At 47.7% G+C, this 21,903-nt stretch overlaps 9 protein-coding genes across 9 annotated transcripts; 4 read left to right on the top strand and 5 right to left on the bottom strand.

The window, feature by feature from the left end:
* The first annotated feature begins 410 nt into the window (after positions 1 to 410).
* FVEG_00127 (hypothetical protein) lies at positions 411 to 3,324 on the top strand. Its single transcript, XM_018886561.1, has 2 exons — positions 411 to 550; positions 613 to 3,324. The coding sequence occupies exons 1-2, from the start codon at positions 514 to 516 to the stop codon at positions 3,054 to 3,056; spliced, it is 2,481 nt and encodes an 826-aa protein (XP_018742138.1). The 5' UTR covers positions 411 to 513; the 3' UTR covers positions 3,057 to 3,324.
* Positions 3,325 to 3,411: 87 nt separating this feature from the next.
* On the top strand, positions 3,412 to 5,129 carry FVEG_00128 (hypothetical protein). Its single transcript, XM_018886562.1, has one exon. The coding sequence runs from the start codon at positions 3,608 to 3,610 to the stop codon at positions 4,676 to 4,678; it is 1,071 nt and encodes a 356-aa protein (XP_018742139.1). The 5' UTR covers positions 3,412 to 3,607; the 3' UTR covers positions 4,679 to 5,129.
* A 215-nt stretch (positions 5,130 to 5,344) lies between these two features.
* FVEG_00129 (hypothetical protein) lies at positions 5,345 to 7,913 on the top strand (the record flags this gene model as incomplete). Its single annotated transcript, XM_018886563.1, has 3 exons — positions 5,345 to 6,731; positions 6,780 to 7,802; positions 7,825 to 7,913. 3 exons carry the CDS (start codon positions 5,345 to 5,347, stop codon positions 7,911 to 7,913), a joined length of 2,499 nt encoding a protein of 832 aa, XP_018742140.1.
* An 830-nt stretch (positions 7,914 to 8,743) lies between these two features.
* Positions 8,744 to 9,367, bottom strand: FVEG_00130 (hypothetical protein; the record flags this gene model as incomplete). The annotated part of the gene is made up of 1 exon (XM_018886564.1): positions 8,744 to 9,367. One exon carries the CDS (start codon positions 9,365 to 9,367, stop codon positions 8,744 to 8,746), a length of 624 nt encoding a protein of 207 aa, XP_018742141.1.
* A 744-nt stretch (positions 9,368 to 10,111) lies between these two features.
* Positions 10,112 to 11,134, bottom strand: FVEG_00131 (hypothetical protein; the record flags this gene model as incomplete). The annotated part of the gene is made up of 1 exon (XM_018886565.1): positions 10,112 to 11,134. The coding sequence occupies one exon, from the start codon at positions 11,132 to 11,134 to the stop codon at positions 10,112 to 10,114; it is 1,023 nt and encodes a 340-aa protein (XP_018742142.1).
* A 2,492-nt stretch (positions 11,135 to 13,626) lies between these two features.
* FVEG_14592 (hypothetical protein) lies at positions 13,627 to 13,812 on the bottom strand (the record flags this gene model as incomplete). The annotated part of the gene is made up of 1 exon (XM_018903526.1): positions 13,627 to 13,812. The coding sequence occupies one exon, from the start codon at positions 13,810 to 13,812 to the stop codon at positions 13,627 to 13,629; it is 186 nt and encodes a 61-aa protein (XP_018742143.1).
* A 790-nt stretch (positions 13,813 to 14,602) lies between these two features.
* FVEG_00132 (hypothetical protein) lies at positions 14,603 to 15,232 on the bottom strand (the record flags this gene model as incomplete). The annotated part of the gene is made up of 2 exons (XM_018886566.1): positions 14,603 to 14,668; positions 14,729 to 15,232. The coding sequence occupies 2 exons, from the start codon at positions 15,230 to 15,232 to the stop codon at positions 14,603 to 14,605; spliced, it is 570 nt and encodes a 189-aa protein (XP_018742144.1).
* Positions 15,233 to 16,597: 1,365 nt separating this feature from the next.
* Positions 16,598 to 18,821, bottom strand: FVEG_00133 (hypothetical protein; the record flags this gene model as incomplete). Its single annotated transcript, XM_018886567.1, has 10 exons — positions 16,598 to 16,960; positions 17,012 to 17,168; positions 17,214 to 17,251; positions 17,300 to 17,377; positions 17,427 to 17,532; positions 17,583 to 17,832; positions 17,883 to 17,997; positions 18,048 to 18,143; positions 18,194 to 18,564; positions 18,611 to 18,821. 10 exons carry the CDS (start codon positions 18,819 to 18,821, stop codon positions 16,598 to 16,600), a joined length of 1,785 nt encoding a protein of 594 aa, XP_018742145.1.
* Positions 18,822 to 19,466: 645 nt separating this feature from the next.
* FVEG_00134 (hypothetical protein) lies at positions 19,467 to 20,857 on the top strand (the record flags this gene model as incomplete). The annotated part of the gene is made up of 2 exons (XM_018886568.1): positions 19,467 to 20,349; positions 20,409 to 20,857. 2 exons carry the CDS (start codon positions 19,467 to 19,469, stop codon positions 20,855 to 20,857), a joined length of 1,332 nt encoding a protein of 443 aa, XP_018742146.1.
* Between the last annotated feature and the right edge of the window lie 1,046 nt (positions 20,858 to 21,903).

The raw sequence follows: 21,903 nt of genomic DNA, 5'->3' as shown, positions 1-21,903 counted from the left end.
CCCTCGATTGCATACGCTAGTTAATTTTAGAACACTGATAGAGCTATGCGTGGTTGTCACAGGTAGATGGCAATAAGACGAACAGGCTCAATTTCTTCAGATATCCTTCTTCTCTTTCTGTAGCTTGAGTACTTATCTATCTCTAACCGAGAGGCATATATCCCCTTTGAGCGCTGACTGCAATCATTTAATGAAGTCTGTGAATGTGATTGGCCTGGGATTATAAGGCAGAGCTGGCGAACCACTAATAGTACCTACCGCCCAACGGGACAAGCGCCAAGCAGTTCGGTTACTGTCGAATGAGAGTGAACAACATTCGTGCGGCTAAATGCAGGACGAAAACCAACCTTGCTGCCTGACGAATGGCAAGGCAGAAAACGACAGCTTCATATGACACCCCTCTCCTCAAACTGAGGGCTTACCAAATTCCTCTCTCTTGTTGTAACCAAGACCCGAGTTTTGCAAAGACTTTGAACTGTTTGTAGATTGCGTTGCAACAAACGGGTCTGCACCATGGGCCGCCCCAACCGTTCAGATGTTGATCGACGTGGTAGGCATCTCCGATGACGTAGCTTTTCTGGGGTCTCTTTGTCCTAAAATGAACCAAATTAGGGAATCGCCCGCGCAAAACAACGCACAAGCAAGCGTTGGGCCGAACAAGCGACAGCCAATATACGGTTGCTGGCGGACCTTCAGTCCAGAAAAATACTTCAAATGAAACCGATCAGAGCAACAAGCAGTCTACCGAATCTTTGCTTGACCCGTACGAGATCGATCAATGGACCAGTCCTCTGAAGACTGCAATATTCAATGTTGACTACGACAAAGTCCATGCGCTTTTGAAGAATTCGTTCGACAGGGTTGCTATTGGCGAATATGCATGGCTCTTGGAGCTAAAGCTCTTGGACCTTTCAATGGATGAAATCGCCGACGAATTGTTGGAAAGATCCCAACACGGGCCTTGGATCTATTCCGAGTTCAATGTGCCCGATGTTGAAGAGTACCGTCGCGGGTTTCATCTCCCGAGATGTCTTCATGCTCTGAAGGAGCATGAAACATTGTCGATAGCACCAGAACGCTCAAGCCAGGCTCTGGTGAGTCTCGAGGCTGACTGCGAGAATTCAGTTCGTGAAACTATTGGCTACTTATGCGGCATCGGCGGCGTCAGTCCTCTACCTGATGGGTCGCCCAGCCTACAGTTTGGGTCTGTTGTCTTTGAAAATGCCAATACAACTGCGATCGTCTCACTGAGCAAAAGAGAATCACCCCAGACTGTTCCAGATATTTTGCAGCATCTGGAGAAGGCCATCAGAACCCTCCAGCAAGTCGGTGGGTGTTGCGACTCCTTTACCTTTCTCGCTACGCAGGGGACGTTAGTTGAGCTCAAACGAATAGACACCGACAGCGCATCCAGACTGGAACCCTTCATATCACGTACGAACCCAGAGGCCAGGCTCGAGGACTGGGACCCAAAGTTGCTGGAGTCACTGACCGTGCAATCCCTGTCTCTCGCCTTCGCTCTTTACGCGCAAGGCCATTGCGAGCCCTTTAGGCCTTTCTTTCTTGACACCTCCCTGGAGAAAATACTGCTTATCGGAAACCAGATTTGGAGCCCATCTTTTGATGGGCCTTGCGTACTCGCTACTCCCGTAGAGCTGAGCTGTTTTGGTGAAATGGTTCAGCGTCGAGTCTTTGCCTTTCAGTACTTTGAGTCTTTTGAAAGATCGAAGGTATTCGAGGGTTATGATCAGAAATTAGACTTGCTAGCGTGCCCTGAAGACTTGCTGGATACCTGGGGTCCTGGTGATTTCATCATCCCAAAAGATGACCCAAAAAGCCTACACGCAATATCCGTTGGAGGCGGCCTAATTACCCGTGCCTCGACAGAAACAGAAAAGGACCACATGCCAGTTCTACACTGGAGCCTAGCATCGAAAGACAGTATAAGGTTCACTTCAACCTTTCCTCGCAATGAAAAAATGGTCATCGGGTTAAGAGTCTCGATAAACCAAGCCTGCAGATCGACCCCTCAAGAGCAAGTTCGGAAGTCTATTCCCTGGTTGAAGGAGCTAGGAACATTTCCAAGCTACTGGGAAGTATCCGAACGGCAGATAGGACTTGGCTTGCAGGCTGGACAAAGCGCTGTAGGGATACTGAACTTCGCCCAGACATGGGTAAAGAGACTGGGTCAAACCAAGAAGTCCAACATTCTTGCCAAGAGATCCCTTTCCATTGTCGATCTAGAAGGGCCTTTCGCTGTGCAGGTTAGCTTCTGTACTGGTATCGCCCGACGGGTACAGCTGCGAGAACTCCTAGCCGATGTCTTACCCGTCTACGTTGCGGATCTCGTGACACAGCCATGCTACTGGAGGAGACTTCAAGATTGCAATATCTGCAAGATCTTACGAGCTACTGATTTCAGGACATGCTATCAAAAGCTAGACCGTGAATTGCAAGCAGAATTCGAGACTCTTGCCATCGACATTCTGTTTTTATTGCGAGACACAGGTGTAGATAGGAAGGGTGAGAACTTTATCATTGGTTGCATCTCTCAAGGACTAGAAGCACAATGTTTTAAGATCCCTGTCGAAAATGAGAGCTTCTGGGCTCGAATACTTGCCGATTCCGAGGACATAGCGACTTTCGCTTATGTAACGACAAGATGCTTCGAATTGGACCTGGCTGGATGCCGAGGCCCTGATGAACGGTGGATGAACAGAACAGCCCTCCTCTCAACAGCCGTTTCACTGTGCCAAGACCGCATGGTCACGCAGGAAATAGTAGCACAACAAACAAGCTGGACTCTGAGGGACTCAGAGGCGTATCTCATCGGACGAGTCGACGCACCTTCACTCGTGCGAGTAATTCGACCCAACATCCAGGATGAGCCGGAATTGCTGGTATCAATGAGCACAATCGTTGCCCCGTTTTTAAGAAGGTGGAGCAGGAAGCAAGGGTATAAAAGGCCATGGAGGTTGCGAGAGAGCAGAGCTATAGACCATCAGCATCAGAGGGCTGAGAGTGTTGTTGTGTCTGCTGACTATGAAAATCCGTAGTGAATTAGTGGAAAGATGCAACCGGTTCTTATTTTATAACATATATTCGAGGGGAGCACGGATGGATATAGACCGGCAATAGGGCGATAGAGCTATAGTAAGACAAGACCCAAATGGCTGTGTGTTTCTCATATCTCGGATATCCTGAACTCATTTGAGATAACAAACACTCATTTGCACTAGGGAGAACTAGCTCGCGAGTTGTAAGTGTTTGCTGAAATATTCTATACCGTCAATGACAATGTGCGTAGCTTGACCTTATCCCATCTGCCGAGCCGATCTACCTCCTGGTCACGTGCGGGTCTGGTGATGCCCCTCCCTTGCCTCAAGCATCCGATCAATTATATCATCATCGTGAAAAAACGACCCCATCTCAAGCCTTATAAATCTGGTTTTTCTCTCTTTGGTGTCGCACATGATTGTAAGCCACAAATCATTCTATTTTCGAAACCGTTGCATCCCCAGTTTATAGACAAATCACCAATTTTCACTTCCCCCGCCTCCAGATCAAACCCAAAAACGGAAAAAGCAAAAGCACACCACAACGCGTCATGCCATTGCCAGAACCACGCGAGCTCACTCCTCGAGTCTGCGAGTTGTCAAGCTGTAGCGAGGCAGACACAGATCTTCTGAAGCGCTGCTCAAGCTGCAAGGCGGTGTACTACTGCGGAGCATCCCATCAAACCGCTGACCGAAGCCATCACAAAAATGGCTGCATCATCATCAAAAAGTCACGCAAGGCGGTAGAGAAGGAGGAGCAAGAGCTTCGCGATCATCCAGGAGATATGTTCACCCCTCCGAATATCTTTGAGAATGGCGTTGGGCATTTTTGGGGTATTCATGAGACACGTGCGTATATGCGTGCACGGTATCATATGGTCGACGTGTTGCTCCAGGTTTATGGCGCACCAGGCGGGAAGATCGATGCTGTTCAAGAGGCATTGGACCATCTTCTTGATATGCTTCGTCTCTGTCGGGGGGACAACATGGGTGTGAGGGATCTTGTGCCGCATTTGTACATCCGCCTCAACAGGGATCAGGAAGCCTACGATTTCGTCAAGTGGTACGCGACCACCGGCTCAGAGTCGAAGTACGATTGGGGCGACATGGACCAGCCATATCTCGATATCAGGGACGCGGATGTTTTGGAGGAACCACTGGAGACTTGGTCAAATGGCAAATATCTCAGCTTAGGCCACGTTGCAGCTGTCACGCTTATCAAAGCGAGGATTCTGTTTGACTTGCAGTCTGCTCAGAACGCCGCCAGGGCCCTCAACGGTACCATCCCATCAGAGATCGTGGGACTCATCCGCGGCGAGCTTGTCGGCAGTGCTGTGGCCTCGCGTTCTGATATCCTCCTGGGTAGCACAGAACATCTGTCTAAGCTCATCAAAAAGGTTAAGGATCAGATTGTCAAGCTTTACAGATCTGTGAATGAGTATAACCCGCACTTCTGGCGCTTAATGTTGAGTAGTCCAGTATCGGCCGCGTCTCAAAGGCCCGGAATGTACTCGCACGAAACGAAGGAGGAAGCTTGTCTGATGATTGGGTACTGTCTTGCTTCCTGGGTTGAGACACCTGGGGCCTTCCAGTTGATGAAGGATTTAGGTCAAACTGTTTAGAAGATTGGATATTTGGTTATTTGGTTTAGTCGAGTATGTTAAGGCTATCAGGCTGTATAATAGGCTCTGCATTATATCAGTAACCTAGAATACAAATTGTATCAATATGGGTTCAGTAGTCAAGAAACATGTCTGCTTTAGAAGGGTTTAGGATAGGCTTAGGATAGGCTTAGGATAGGCTTAGGATGAAATCTTAGACCAGACGATACTCCCCCACGCCGATGGGGAGCAAGATAACTAGCGGCAAGGTACACGTTGACTTCTCAAAGTTAACGTTCAGTGGTAGCGTACTCTACTTCCCCGTCGGCTGCTGTCTTGGCAGGCGTTGCCTTAACTCAAAGGCGGGCTGCACCTCTTGGAATTAGAAGTCGTGTCAGTGAAGCACGATTATCTTGTGTCGAGTAGCTGTTTATCTACATGATTGACACGAACCATCCAATCATATGCCTGTTTTCTTTCACCACGTCTTTGCGGGCGGCTAATTGTTGCTAAAAATATCTAAGCTGAAAACTGGCGGTCTTGGCATTGAGGTCAGTTTGATGACCGGAATGATCTCCCCGCTTCTGAAATAATGATATTTGTTGTCTATGTATGCATGATTGCGTCTAAACATCAAGTCTAATTCTTCGGACAAATTTCTACAGCGCGAGACCAGATACCATCACTATGTTGACAGACGCAGAAACTGCTGATAGAGACAACCTGGCAGACTACCTAGACCGATTGGACATTGAAGATGAAGTCTGCCCAGAGTCTCAGTTGATACGCGGGAACATAGAGAAGCCTATGGAAAGTGATGATGAGAGCGACGATGTGGGGAGAATCTCGTACTACACGGGACGTCATATCTATCTTGAGAGACGCGAGGTCTTCCTCGAAACAGATGAACCAGATATACACAATTCTCAGAGCGTTTTCCTAGCACACGGGAATAATCAGATTCTGCAGCTTGATAAGCTTCCCTTCATGGTCAATGAATTTGATCTCATACGAAAGCACACCATCGAGATCATTAGGACGACTGACGCTATGACGATCGAGCGGTCTATCAGGCTCGGATACCTCAGCGATCAGGCAATAGATCTTTCCGAACTTCAGGAGAGATGCTATAAAGCAGTTCAGGCTACTTTCATGGCTACAGACTCTGCCTGCGAAGACCCCACGGATCTTGAAGGGGACACTGGCTTAAATGAGCACAAACTAAACTCAGAGGAGACTTTGACACCGGAAGAAGGAGCAGAGGCCAAGGTTAAGCCAGATCAAGCCTCTTATTGCTGCTTTATAGCCCTTAACATGGCTTCACGTGTACTAGAAGCTTCGACAGCAAGGGAAATGGCTCACAAGGTCTGTAGTGGTGCCAATTTGGATGATCTTATCTTTAACATCGAAATATTTAAGCCACTAACCCAAAGCGAGCCATGGGAAGCGGATGTGCCAGATAAGCCGGGGTACCATCATTTGTATGCACTATTGGGGTGTCTCATGGCTACAGCGTATGTCCACCAGTCCTTCGCTATTGAGACCTTCTATCTCGACCGAGCGATTGCCAACCTCGACATCGCAGTCCTGAAGATGCCAAACAACCCCCTCGAGGAGTTTCGGCACTATCTACAAACGGTACGGAAGAAGGTACAGCGATTGCAGGTCTTCTTTCAACGCATTGAGATGGAAGATGACCAATCGATAAACTCCGTTCTCTGCGCTGTCTGCATACAGCTAATGCCTGTTATTGGATTTCATGAGACTAATTATCCGTACCACAACATGGACTTTGAGTCGGTTTGCAGGAAAGCCGTGCTCAGGTGCAGAGCCTGTACTCTGTTCAGAGATACCACCGCCTCGATGTACCCGCTATTCAAAATGTCGTGGCCAGAAATTCAGGAAATTAACTACAGCAATCGATCCGTTGGTCGGCGCTGGTTCGGAGAGACCGATGACCTCCTAGCTGACCTCCGGTGGGGTCTAGATGGAGCGCTCAGGATTGAGCTTATTGCTCGCCGTGCTTACATGGAAGAGAAGTTCTATGCCACATATGAATTGTACTGCTTACCAGGTAAGAACCCAGCAACCTAGAGTGCAATAGTTTGCTAACATGGCCAAGGAGTTCGACCTCCTTGGAAAATCATTGGAACGGGAACACATGTTCAGTATGATGTTAACTCGTCGGAAACCTGGGACATGATACGAAGCTGGATCGGAGATTGTATCAATGACCACGAGGATTGCAAAGTTGAGAGCGAGGATCGGCCGTTTCCGAGCCGTCTCGTCTCTGTTGGAGATGAAGACATAGAGCCTCATCTGTTTATAACCAACCCCGACGACAACGGCCGATACATTGCTCTAAGCCATTGCTGGGGTGATACTATGCCTCTCAAGACCACCAAAGCTAGCTTCACTGAGTTTTGCCATAGCATCAGCTTCGCCCGGTTTCCAAAAACATTCCAAGAGGCGATCATTGTTTGTCGGAAGCTCAACATCGAGTACCTATGGATAGACTCATTATGTATCATCCAAGATGATGAGCACGATTGGGCTGTTGAGTCTCCCAAGATGTGCGATGTATATCAGAATGCGTATCTCACGATCGCTGCCGCCGCAGCACATAACAGCAGCGAAGGGCTGTTCCACCAACGGCCTTTCAGCCTTCGAAAGTCATTCCCAACTGTCTCTAAAAATGATGGCAAAGTTGAAGAAGTTAAGATCTTCGCCAGGCCGTGGGATTCACAATGCCATTGGCAGAATAGCATTGGCGATTGCCCAGGGGGCCGTGACACCAACCCTCTTGAGACGAGAGCTTGGACGTTACAGGAGCACGTACTATCACGACGAATCCTCCGTTTTGCTGCTCACGAGCTAGTTTGGCATTGTCGCACGGCGCATCTCTGCGAGTGTCGTCCAGGGTCACATGCAACTAAAGGGCCGCTCGGGCTCATCAATCTGGAGGACTGGAAATTGGGCGAAGATTCCAATGATGACTGGCGGATTCTGGGGCCATTCATTGAGTGGATGAATATCATCGGTCCATTTACCAGGCGTGCTATCACCCGCGATACAGATCGACTACCAGCTGTCTCAGGGGTAGCTGCTGCACTTGCACCTTTCATCAAGACAGAGTATATCGCGGGTATGTGGACAACCGAACTTAGGACGAAGATATGCTGGCACGTGGAAGAGGGGCCAACTTCCAGGCATGAAGCATACTATGCGCCGACGTGGTCTTGGGCCTCTGTCATAGGACCTGTGCATACATCCGAGCTCTCTAGCATATGCGCACTGCCACAAACGAAAATAGCTGATGTGCATCATACGCTAGCGACCCCAAATCCTTATGGCAGTGTTTCTTCTGCAACGTTGACCATCAGCGGCATCTTATTAAATGTTTCGGTGTCGAAGCTGGACCCGCGGCCCGATGAAGGGACGCCTTTTCAGATGCATCCCCACAACAGCTCATTCCTAGAGACGGATATGAACCTATCAATGGAATGCGTAGCATTTCCGGATATTTTGACGACATCCGAAGAGGCTCCGGAGTTAGTGGCCGGGGGGGACACTCTCTGCTTTCTAATTCTTGGCTGCAAGGTGTACTGCCAAGGATTTGACATCATGGTTGGGATTCTGTTAACTCAGATTCCCAATGGCGAAGAGGCTCGTACAGACCTTAGTTACCAAAAGGTCGGCACTGGGGAGATTAAACTAAAAGACTGTGACGAGGAGGAAGACAAATTCAGGGAGAAAGCAGTTGACGGGCTCGCCTGGTATATGGCACATCATCTCGAGCGTCAGGGCTGTGTAGCGTCAGTAGTAGTGGTGTAGTAGTACAACTGGCATTTATGTGTCTTTTTCTTTCTACGCTTCACGGATTTGTGGCTCATACTTCAGGACTCCGATGACCAGAAAGTTAAATGGCAACAGGGGAATAGCTATAGCCGCTCCAGCAAGATTGTTCAGAAGGCATGGCCTAACATTAGGCTGAATTCTAATGGCCATGCCCTCCTGGCCCCAAGCGCTCTTGATAACTGAATGAGAACCTAGATTGCGGAACGAGTTCGAGCTTCCTATAGTTATTTAGTAAGGGTATTTCAAGTCCGTGGTGAGCTGCATGGAAAATGCGACAAGAAACCGTACCGAGATCTTTTGTTCGACTTCCGTCACGGTACGATGAAGCTCGCCCGCAATCCTCTGCCTTGTCTCCATAGAGAGTAATCTGAACCGCTCGCAGAGGTCTCCGTCTGTGACCCCCTTGGCCGGCACGCAATACCCGCGATACATCAAGTGGTTGCGGCCAACAGGTGACGGGTCTTGAGCACACATCTGCGGCTCGAGTGCGACGAAGGGGATGAGCACGCGGATTGTGCCCTGCAAGCCGCTCCAGAGGATGGCATCCTGTCCGCCTACCACGAGGTTGGATTTGGTGACGCTGGTGGGAATATCTTGTGTAAAGAAATGGGCCACCGTGTTGAAACAGGCCGGTGCAAAGTGCAGATGATCCTGTGTGTTGGTGAGGCGATTTCCGCCCTCATTGGCCTCCTGACTGGCATCTCGAGGGCATCGCACAATCCAGAGATTACCGAATTTATCACCGCCAACCACCGATTCAGAGTCGATCATCGCTGTAATGGTTATCCAGCGTGCAACTGTGTCATCAATAAGAGGAATTATCTTCTGCTGGTTGTCGTCGAATTTAACCATCGTCACGCCCGAGATCCCCGACCACGATACGATTGTCCTGAGTATTTAAAGAGACAGTTAACTGTTGCGTCGGTTTGCCGCAACGGCAACGGGGCAATCTTCAGGGTCGTTGGGATCATACCACTTTGCGCCTTGCTGGTGCCCGCAGACAAGTTTATACACCCAAGTCTGGCACATGATGGCTGTCAAAGGGTTTGAAAAGGGTATTCGGATCAAAATTCCAAATTTTATACGATCATGATAAGATGTATACACTTCTGATGTGTTAGTTTTCCTTCTGTGACAACTGACTCAGCAGAGCGGCTGTGCCGTCTGTTTTATTGGTTACCGATTCTATAGAATACGGCCCTTACCACTGGTATCACCAACAGATAACGGCTAAAGCGGAACGTGGGCCATGGGTCGAGGTGTTACTGTCAATGGTGTTTACAACATAGGGTATTGAGCGCTTAATAGACTTTAGGCAACTCTTGCTCGATATGAGATATGTAGCCTTTTGTTGGTCATGGAATGTACATGATCGAGTCTTAAGGTGGCTGTGCTTTTTTTGGTTGGCACCGGGACCCGCCATCGTGGCTAGCTACGAAATCAGGATCAGCGAGGCGCTTGAAGGCCCGATCATGCATCTGTCTTTTTCTGTCTATGGGCGAACCACTCGGGCAGTAAAAACAATTCTACAGGCAGATTAGTGGGGAGCATTTGCTACAGGACCTATGACAGGTAAAGACTTCGTATTCGCTAAAACTACTCCAGAAGTCTCAAGGTTCTCGCAACACCCTGCTCATCGCCCTCCAGTGTCCCAGCCTTGTCCTCATCAACCCAACCCATAGTGTAGCTTCCACCAAAGTCAATGATCCATGCATTATCATTCTTATGTATGAGAACATTCTCCGCTTTGACGTCTCCCCATATGATGCCCTTGTCGTGAAGAATGTCAAGTGAATTGCGAATCTGAATTGCCCAACGTTTCCTTAACTCTGGGGAGCTCGCAGAAGCTTTGGCCTTGGACAGGACACTCTTCTTGTCAACCCAGGAGAGTAACATTCCTAGCAGCCCATTACCTTCCCGAACCACGCCCACGAGTCGGCAAATGTAGGCTTGAGGTGGAGGAGGTATCTGAGATTCGGTGATCTTCTTCAATACGAGGAGCTCCTTCTTTGCATGTGATGGGCCAAAGGAGAGTCCGAACTTCTTGAAGAAACATTTGAGGGGTTGACCATCTTGGTCAGTGACGATGATGCATGTTGGCGGTTTGATGAGACTGTCCTCAGGTCGATCATAGCATACTTGAACTTGAGATGGGGTGTAGGATAGAGTCCAATCATCCAGCTGCGCCAAGAAAACGGAGTCGAATCTGACAATGGGGCTACTCCATCCATGGTTCTTGGTGTCGAGTTCTTTGGGCTGTAACTCATCATCCATAGCTTCAAGGTGGCAGACAAATGTTTGTTCGGGGAAATAGTACTGAGCCAAGGTCGGCTGCGTAACGACCTGGTGTTCGGAAGGTGGCGCAAGTCGCGTAACTAAAGGCTCAAAGCACTTGAGCAGCCACTCATGAGCATCCTCCTCGTAGAATTCGTCGATCTCAACTTCTCCTGATCTCAAGAGCTCGAGACATTTGAAGTACTGTTCTGTGATGGCGGGAGATCGAATAAATTGACTAGGACAAATATGGCAGTAGAAGACATGGCCAGAGTTAGAGCGGATGATCAAATCACAGTCATCCTCGGTATCGTGCACTTGCCAGTAGGCTAGGTCATGTCGCATCGCTGCGTTTGTATCCGTCCATAGGTAGTTTTGGGATTATAAATAAAGGGGAAAAAGTCGTCAAAGGTGGAAGATTGAATCAGAGATGCAGATGGCGTAAAGGTGGTGCCTAATAATTCAGGCCACAAGGCATTTTTACCAGTGTTTCATTTGACGCCACGAGGGCAAACAAGGATACACACAGGAGCTGTCAAACAAAACCATTATGCCAAAGGCCTACAAAAGTAAAAGGACCTCGGCTTCGGGCCTAAGCAACAGGACTTATTTGCTATACAACAGTAGCTTACTTTTTTTACCTATAATAGAAACTACATTAATAATATAATAATCATAACTTAAAAAATATATAATTTAAAAATTTTAATTACTTAGAAATATAACTGACTTACTTGTCTTAAAAGTGCTATCTACCTTGATGCAAAAAAAATATTCTATCTCCCTTTCCTCCATAAGGCATTCGATCCCTTATTCTTCGAATAATCAGTATGCAGATGTTGAAGCCCTGAAGAGTAATGATTTCGGCACAAAGGATTAGAGCAAGTCTCTGGTACACCACAAGGTCCAGCATACGAATAGGACTCTGGGTTGATTGCATGGTACCAACTATGTCCCGGAAGGTTGTGTCCTGGAGCAATGGGTGTCAGCATTCGTCGACAGTCAAATTTATGGCACTCGTAGTCTTTCGAGCAATCGTCAAAATAAATCGATGCTCTCTGACCCCCGATTGGTTCATCGTGCACCCTCGCGCTCTTCCCGTCAAGTTCCCGTGCCATTTGCACCATACCAATTGGCAAGATATGGTTTCGATGCAAAGATCCGCCATTTTCACCATTTCGCTGGAAGTAGGGTTCATCGAGATCTTCCATTGAGTGAAATCCGGATGATAGGAAAAGAAAGCAGTTGACTTTGCTCACTTCAACCCTAGCGCAAGGTAGCCGTAGATCGTCCTTGTCATGAAAATGGTGGCTGGAATGGTTGCAGACTTTCCTGAACTCCGTTCTAGCACTCTCAACGTGGGAAAGAGGTGCTTATATCTGGTCCCAAGAGAATACTTCATGTGAGCATATACGAATGTAGCCTGTCCTGGCGATGCATACCAAGTCTGATTCCTTTCGAGACTTAAACTCGGGTTGACACGCCTTGCAAATCCGTTCCATCCTAATGAGACGTCCTAGTCCTGTGACGTCTGTGGCTGAGTTTCTCACCTTCTCTTCGAAGCAGTGGAGCGAATAAGGGGAGGGTTTGATGATAATCAAGAGGACCTCATCAGGGAGGTTCAAAAGGCGACTGTCTTGTTCGGCAACCTCTCGCGTTTTCCCCAATTCCTTTGATCCATCTTCATCCATAATTCCTTGAACAGTGCTTGTGGTCCAATCTTCGTCGTTTGATTCGTCAGCAATATCATGAATATCCAATTCTGGGACCATATCCGTAGTGCTTGTGAAGATCTGCCCGGTCCCATGGGTGCCTTGGACAGTCGTCTCAAGGGGTACTTCGATGGCAGGGCTTACTGGAGACAAAGATAAGTGCTAAATCATTCAAGAAGCTGATCAAACGTACTTAAAGAATTGCAACATGGACGCTTCTGTCGGCAAAGCAAATGGGACAGCCACTGCATCAACATTCTGACGTATTTTAACATAATCAGTGGCTTTGAAAGTTCGTTATGTGGGGTGGATCATTATACATGGGCAGGGGAGAAAGGTCAGAGGGAGAAGGCAAAGAGGCGACTCTTTTATACTCGACAAGTCGACCCTGAATGATGATTTCTCGCGAAAAGTTAAACTTCAATAGCCTTTAGTTTATTGGAATCTCTGTTACACACAAGGTTTGGCGTTCGGACGATTGGTATCTGGTGGCGAACCAGATGTGTGGTGGAGAGCTTAATCCACACACGGGAACTTAGTTATTCTCTTTAAGCTTGCATCTTTTCTACATTTAACTGCATTTGCATCGTGCTTGAGACTTCCAATACGCCCTTGTCATAGCTACTTAGTCTGTCTCAACGCGCCAACACAACCGTCACGATGAGATCCATTACTATCAGCCTCATCTTCGCCATCCTTCTCTTCACGTTTCACGGAGCGATTGACGTCCGCTCCAGCACCCAAAGCCCCAGCATGTCTTCGATCACCCAAAGCCCCTGATCTCCAAGTCCCTAGCGGACAAGAAGTTCTCGCCACCGATGGCCCTCTCGCGATACAAGCCCCCTTTACCTTCATCAGCTCGCCCAGATATTGGCAGTTTGGGAGAAAATAGCCAGGACCGTCGAGAACATTGCAACCTTTTTCGAACCACCATTCAATCGTGAGGCCCTTGTACCTGCAATCATCACTATCCTCACGCTGTTCAAGAGCGAATTATGACATTTTTAAGCTTTACGAACAGCTGGGGCAAGAAAAGCTCAGACCCTAAATTTTTTTCAATTTAGAGGATATTTAATAAACTAACCTAAAGTTTCCTAAAGCTCTTCAAATCTTAGGCCTAAGACCCTAAGCCTCGTCTAAGCCGTCGGTGGTCATATGAGCTCCCGCCACATGCCACAAGTGCAAATAACACATCTGGCTCACCAAACCAGCGCTGGGGCTGTGGTGTTCGGCTTCGCTCAGGGCAATTTCAGACCGCTTGGCCATGAAGTGGAAACAGTTCTTGATGCGTGACTTGAAGATCGTAATCATGGCGAAAATAGCGAGTAGGATGCCCGAGCCAGGAAATGGTGATTTAACAGACTTGGCGATATTACTGAAGATCCCAGATATCTTATCCTAAACTGCCAGGATTTCAATAAGCATTTACTTAATGTGATGGAAAGTCTCTAGCAACTCCATCATTATCGCGTCCAGTTGCCATGTTCATCGGTGTTGGAGTTAATGCTGCGCGTCTAGGGAGAGTAAGTCATAGAGTCGAGAGCAGGGCATGTGAATAGAGTGGCATGATGCTCACCATAGCTTGAGGGGGTAGTTGTTGTCGAAAGCGCAGTGTGACTGAGATCTTGGGTGACAGAGCGGGCATCAATTGAGGGCAAGGATAGCAGCCAAGATGAGGCTAATAGTAGAGTACTTTATCTTGATTGCAGTGCCAGCAATGAGTGACGTTAGTAACCGCGAAGAGGGGAGAATGGGAAACAGACTCGCGTGTCGGGTTCTCTAAGCGGACTTTCTAATCAACATCATTCTCCCAGTAGCCCAATTACTGCTGTACGGTTTATGTATAAGTTGTGAGCTAGATCTGATGTTTGCAGTTGAGACTCGTGGCTAAGAGCTTACTTCAGCAGACAGAACTTGGTTGATGATTTCATCAGAGGTCTATTTATGCAGGGTTGTCATGTTACTTGAGCTCATCATGAGCTTCTTCAGTAATATTGTATGATCTTATGTCTAGGCTAATACATCTCTAATCCGGGCTTCATGAGTATCTTTTGATCTTCTCCTGAGCGTTTCAAATGTCATAAATCTTTCTGTTGATCACTTAAACACAAGTGAGATCAGCAGTCTCCTGGTCAAATGTGCATCGATCAGTATGCGTAAAGGAGAGCTAGGTATATCGTTAGCCAAAGTGCTTGTTAAATCGAAGAATAACCAAATCATGACTTACGTTGATGAGACCACCATCTCCCTCGGTAAAGAACTGGTTGGGTGCAGCAATGTACATGCACTCGTAATCAGTGTTGAGGATTCCAAGTCTAAACTCAACGGACGACTGTCCATCGATGTTGGCAGGATCAGCAACAGAGAACGCTTTGTTATAACAAGCAGCGGCTTGGAAACGCTCAGGGTCGGGGTTGTTCGCCATCATGGTCTCGGTGGTTTGAACGGTGAATGCTTCGCGGCCAGCGTCGAAGTTGGAAATGTCACCGATGAACGCGGCGGCAGCGCTGACGGCCTCGTTGACGATCGCAGTAGCTGCTGCAGTACCAGCCGCAGTCAGAATAGCAATCGTGACCGGCTCACGCTTGCTTAGAACGCTACCAGGGCTCTTGACTGTGTCTCGGGTTTGGAGAGTAGTGGTGTGAAGGCCGTTCTCAGCTGGGATGGCTGCGCCGTTGACGATGGCGGAGCATCCAGCGACGGTAGCGACGACTTTAGTGAAGGAAGGCATTTTTAAAGTTGCAAGTTGTAGGTAGATAAGTCACGGACTTGATGAAAATTGGAAACTTGGAGCAAAGAGCTTAGAAGAAGAGATGAAACTGCGCAGCAGGTTATGATGAAGAGAACCGAGTTGATGAGTTGAGTTGATTGAAAAATGATAACTCGGGACTCCTCAATACTTTATAGTCATTTCATCTGTTCTTGTCTCTGTATTTTTTAATGCTATCCCCATTTCCTCGTCTCGTGCATGCGGTACAGCTGTCGGCATGACCGAGCTATGAGACAGGTGACTAACAACTCCACCGTCTTGAACCGTGTGTTTTATAAGCTTAAACTTTATTTCGGCAACCCTTGTAAACCAGATGTCAGCTTTCGACTAAGCGATTTGCTATATGGCACGTCTCATCCGTTTGACCCCAACTCCGCAGGCATCACGGGGTCAATAGGGCTGTCAAATCTCAAACGTGCTATCAACAGGGTATCCGAGTCATGAGCCTCACGGGTAAATAAGGGTCGGCAAAGCCCCGTGTTAGTCAAGCTGAGCCAATCATGTGCCATCAACCAGGGGTTACTCCTTCGGCATCAAATGCTCCCAGAATCCTCAAGACCAGGGTAAGCCGAAACCAAGATCAAACAGCCTGGAATAGGTCTGTCAGCTCATCCCAACTAGCCAGCATAGCATTGTTCCAAGAGATCTAGAATGGTCTTCGTCTACCAACACTCTCAAAAGAGGCAACAATTCGTATATCGCACGCACTGACCACAGGTCCCGTCCCGCTACCGAGTCCGGGAAGGGCAGATTCCGAAAACGCTAGAGCAAGTCCAGGGTAATCAAAGTCCCTTTGTGATGGTTCCTGTACTTGCCAAGACAGCGAATTGCTGCAAATAGTATATGAATGTGACAGTTTGGTGAAAGCGGGTAACTCCAAGGGAGCTCCTCGTTTTATGTTTGAAAATATTAGATAATACTATCAGATGATGTTCAATTATAGGCTCTTCCCCTTCAAAGGCTTTCTTGAAGGTGTGCTCTGTGTGCGTTCCAATCTCCTTCAAACTTTTAGCGCACTTCTATTGTAGTTGCTCAAGACAACTGTAGATGATACGGCCAGCAGGGACCCTCTCGCGTATTTAGCTTGTAAGAGATTGGAAAAGATTGGTGACCCCAGATAAAGCCCAGGTAGCTTATAGCGACTCTATTGAGTAGAAAATAAGAATAACCGGGCATCATCCAGATGGAGATTCTGTAAAAACTGATGAAAATTAGGACTCTCGCACGCTCTTCTAGGTCACAACATCCAACACGCAGCAGTACCGTTTGTGAGGAGTCAAGTATGCAATGCTTCTAACAAAGTCTAATCCTCAACAGCATAAATTGCTATTCATAGGTTGCAAAAACCGAACCAACTTCCTTACCATCATATTCAAGCCAAAACTTCATCGCAGCCTCTCTTGTCGAAATTACCAGTTCAAACTTTACTTGCAGCCATTCTATCCCATCAATACCAACACGCTCTGTAAACAGAGATTTATCCACCGCGCGTAGATCGCTCGTCAAAGTGCAGTTAGTCCTGACATCGCCTGTAGGATGCTGCGGCGCCAGTACTACCTCTGACATCGAAAGCTTGTCCTGGAACACGAGATCATTGTCAGAGTGATCTTTCGGAATATGCCGGTGGAGGGAGCGCCGGATATCTTGATCGCGTTTGACGTCTTGTCCCTTGAGGATATACCACCACATCTGGAGGTACAATTAGCAGGTACTTCTTCGTAAATTCTGGAGTTTGTGTACTTTGTCTGTCCGAAGTGTTCCATCGACTCGATCAACAAACGTTGGTCGCCCCTTGTCGGTTATGGGTTCGTAGTTACTGCGTACAATCACACCGTAGTGTCGGGTAGCTTTTGTAGATACGACATTTGTGTACGACAAGCGGCTGAGCGCTGCGCCTCTGTAAATGGTCAGAAAAGGTCATAAAACGACTGTAAAGACTCACTTCACAATAGCTGCCCAGGCATCGTCAGGCTGAATGACCTGAAAGTGTCAGTTCTTGGAACTCATCGATCCTTCACAGCGTCTTACTTGAATGTCTGGGTTCGCTTTCTCTATACGAGCTTTCAAGTATTGACTAGCGCCAAAGCCACCAACAAGGATGATACCCTTAAGATAATAAGTCAGCATGGAACTGTAAGACTTGCCCAACTCTCACCTTCAGAGGCTTGCCAGGACGTTTGAGCCTCGCCCCTTGAACCTGTTCATTCACCAAGCGAATTATGTCTGCAATCAATGGCTCAAATATGTCACGTACCGCCTCACTATTGTCGTTAGTCAGACTGTTCACAGTTGACCGTAAATAAAGACCTACCCAGACATGTACCAAGTATCTCTGAGAAGGCGTTCTTCATCATCGTCTTCAAGATACGCACCGGGGAAATTCACGATGTATTCGTCCTCCAAATCACCGTTGAAAGCGGTCTTGATGCTCTGGTCGAACTGGCGTTCGGCTAGTGGCCAAGCGTCGTGATTCTTGAGACGAAACCACTCTTCGTCTCCGATCAAGTTCTGCACTGCTTCGGCAAAGCGCCGATTAAGGCCCAGAGATCCTGACATACTGCCTGCAGCTCGTTAGAAGTTATAGAGAGTTTCGAAATGTGTATCTAATTACCTATGCCAGGAACCACTTCTGCTAGGTCAAGGGATGGCTTTGTTGAGACGACTTCGTACGAGATCAAGTCGACAGTGCCACCTCCCGCATCGCAAACAACAAAGCAATCCCCCTCCTTCCTCTGTTAGCCTAAGGTGATGTCTTCAACTATTTTTGAACACTTACAGCCAATGCCCGCTCTTGGCTCATGAAGGTGTAGAGTGCTGCTGCCTCTGGCTCCTTGATGACAGCCACCGGAAAAATGCCAGCTTTCTGCGCCGCCTAAAATCTGTCAGCATCGTGAGCTCTTCCGATTAGTCTATTGCTCATACCTGCATGGTGCTTTCTTTGGCCATGTCCGACCACACAGCTGGCACACTGAGAACGAAGTCCTTCTGGCAAAGGTCAAGATAACCTTGAGGTATTCTAGTTGCGATTTTCTCCAGGGCGTGACTGTACATAGCACCCATGAAGTCTGCTGCTACGTCAACAACATCCTTCGGAAGTTTCTTCATCTCACTCTTGAAGTTGCTGGACGGAAGATAAGCAGGCCTGGTTTGCTTAGGGTCAAGTAGAAGTTTTACGCCTCGAACATGATCATCACGCCAGTTGACTTGACCTCCCCACTTGAACTTTGTATTGTCGTCTGGGTCATACAAGATTGCAGTGGGCACTTTAGGCTGCGTGCGCCCTTCGAGTCCTACTGCAAGTCAGTCTAGCTTCTTAAAGTGAAATGTGATTCCACGTACCTAGCCAGTCGACTACTGGTACGGCATCGGGCATTCCTGGCGAGTTACAAAAGCAGTATGCCACGCCTGAATAGGTTGTCCCGAAGTCAAGGGCAATGATAACCCTGTCCTTTGTGTCAAGCGTTGCAGTGGCTGAGCTGCTAATGACATCTTGGATGGCGAAAGAATCGTTCACGGAAGCTCTGGTAGGTCGAGCGAACCTGAACGCCATGGCGGGATATTTGTTGCAAGATAGAAGCAATAGATGTTCTGTTTGTCATCTTGTAGGATAGTTGGAAGGGCCACTCGGTTTGATATAGGACAAAGCGACGGCACGCAATCTATTACGGGAGTAAGAATGGCGAAATGTAAAAACGCTAGCTGCGGCTGAGTGTTTGGCCATTATCGAATGTGAAACCTTTCGGAAGGCTGCGTAGGCTGGATATTGCTGAGTTGTCTGGTGTTGGTCAACACCATTGCTTCCTCTAACCAATACCTATAGCTCGCAATACTCCAAGATGGCCAACAGCATCTGGCCTGAGTTTTAATTTATCCACTTCTCACATTTTATGTAGAGGTGTGCCTCGCTTGGCATTAAAACAGCCTCGTCCTGTCGTGTCGCCCGCATAAGCGCTCACCGACAGTCGGCCAAGAATCGGCCACACCTGACACATTCTACGACACCACCTCTATCTACATCATCCTCACTACGTTCGAACGCCTTGTGTTCCTTGACAAGTAGCCACTGTCTGGTTTATCTTGTAGACCGAACCAAGGAAGTCCACACAGTACTCGCTGTCTCTTTAGCAGGTGTCCATATCACCAGCGATTTGTAACTATTCTCTGCTTACCGGAGCACTTTGTTTGCATTCCTAAGATGGCTATCATGTCATCCATTCGACAAGAACTCAGGAGATATCGGTCCCAAGTCCATTTCCAAAGCATGGGGGGCCATAAATCACGCACCAACGTGGAGACTTTCAACGACCCCAGAGACAATGAGATGGAATGGGAAATGACACATAGGCCTAATCCCACATCTCAAGCTGTCGATCAGCTGCGTCTGGAGCTACGAACTGAATTGGATCTAGGCCTCGATTCAGTCATCAACAGAATCGATGCCGGACACCAAAAGTTCTTGCAGACCACGACAGATTATATAGAGCAAACCATCCGAAGAACAATCGAGGGATATATGGTTAATAGCCAAGATGACGTCCAGTCACTTCCTTCACATCGCACATCTCCTGAGCCCTCAAAGTCTCAGCTGTTGCTGGAGTCGGCGGAGGCAGACTACAAGACGCAAATTGAAGACCTCACAGCAACGCTACAGAAAACAAAGGCAGAGTTAAAGAAAATCAAATCTCAATTGGAGGCATCGGAGTCAAGAGCGGACCAACTACGAAGCATCATTGTACCTCGTAACGAGGAGCCCATACTGGATAGCGAGATACAAAGAATATTCTCTGAAGTTCGGGCATTAACCCAATGGGTCGCTGAAAGGCTTTTTTCTAACACGGGCAAATATGGACAGCCCACAACACCTGATAGTACCGCCTTCTTCGAAGATATTCATGGCATTCGTCCAGAACGTCGTCAGGATGCCGTTCATGCGCATCTATCTACACTGATTAGACGACTGTTCTTCCCCACCAGCGTCGGTGAGTTCGACATCGGTGGAAAGTATGCGGAACTTCAGGAATTAGTCGCAGTAACTGAGCGAAAAATGAGGGGTGCCATTACAGCAAATCACCCTCAAGGTACAGAATCCCTCTGGAGAGCCAAAACCTTCCTTGACCACTAACAATCCAACCCTCAGGAGCCGCTAGTGGTGAAATGGTCAACTGGACTCGCGCCACTTTCAAATGCCTCGACCTTCTCGTTGATAGATCTAATGAGACAGAGTCATATGCAGTATTTCTTGAACAGTTCTTCAAGCCAGTTGAGACAGATGACATCAGGTCCCAGAAAATCGGCAGAAAAAAGCTAAAGACCCTTTGCGAAAAGGCGAACGAGCTTGGGATCCTCCTACGACGCTCCGAGAACATCTTTCAGATTTTCACAGTCACGAACGGCATTGCTTTCTCAATTTGTGAGAGGGGGGTTGAGGAACTAAGATGTAATGGAAGCAGAGATGTTAGGGGAGTGAAGGTTGTTGACTGTTGCTTATTTGGCGGGTTGAAGAAGATGCCAAAAGAACACCCAAGCAACGTGATTTATCTGGAGCGAGCGCAGGTTTCAACGAGGATTGTAGCAACGAAGCATTGATTGCCTGTTGTTAGGGAGTTGTAGGAGCAATAGCCTTTTTACCTGGTTTCTCCGTGATTCTATCGATTACATGCAATAAATGCCGCTCTGAGGATTGCGAGCAAGACTAGATGTTTGACTATAAGGAACACAGATCAAAATCAGTTTAACGTGCTACACTGCTTGCCAATCTATCTACTTTTTTATACCATACGCAACACATGAGTCGAAAGTCTAACGCTTAAACAGGATTGACTATCGATAACCCCTAATGTTGATAACGTTTGGTGGTATAGAAGGCACGTTTCGTGACTTGATAATTGACCAATTGTTGGGAAGCTGTCTTGGACCGATAAATGGGCTATGCGACTTTGGCCAACATTCTGAGACTGCTTATATTTAGATAAACTCACTACCGGCTCGATAGATTAAAGATTGACGGCTGCATTAGCTTTCAGCTGTGGCAGGATTTGCTGCGATATGTTGGCCGCGGCCCGTTTCAAATCGGACCAACAAATACCTCATTTTGGTCAACCTGCGGTCACAAGGCATATCTCTACGACACAGAGGATTATTGAGTTTAGCTGAGCTATTGATAAATGATTTCTCAATGGCTAACATTTATCTATCCTTAAGATAGGCCTTAAATCGGCGCAGGGAACTTAGGCCCTCCAACTAGGCCTCTTACGCAACTCTGCAAGGTTGATTTTAAGCGCCGACCCAGATTGACCTCTTGCTGTCTTGTTTTTTCGTAACTACCTTGATATGGCTATTCCTGTGTGTAGATGATAGGTCTTCCGGTTTCGTTAGCATGCGACAAGTTTGCTGAAGTCGGAGAGTCTGACCGCACACTCAATACTTCCGCATACAACGCGTAGGTATGCACATTTATCTCGACTGTTGTTGGTCTGCTGACACTGGCACATTGATTCCTGTCCTTTCTTTAGACGGCACCCCCAAAAAGCGGTTCAGTGGACTTTTCTGGTTCCTTTCATGGTTTTCTGCACTGGCCGGAGGACCGGGAGGGAGGAATGGCACAGTTTGAAGGAGGGCAAGAATGCTCTCAA

The sequence above is a fragment of the Fusarium verticillioides genome, chromosome 1 (assembly GCF_000149555.1).
Source record: "Fusarium verticillioides 7600 chromosome 1, whole genome shotgun sequence".
Lineage (NCBI taxonomy): Eukaryota > Fungi > Ascomycota > Sordariomycetes > Hypocreales > Nectriaceae > Fusarium > Fusarium verticillioides.
Note: the sequence above shows the minus strand (reverse complement) of the source record. Positions and strands in the feature narration are given on the sequence as shown.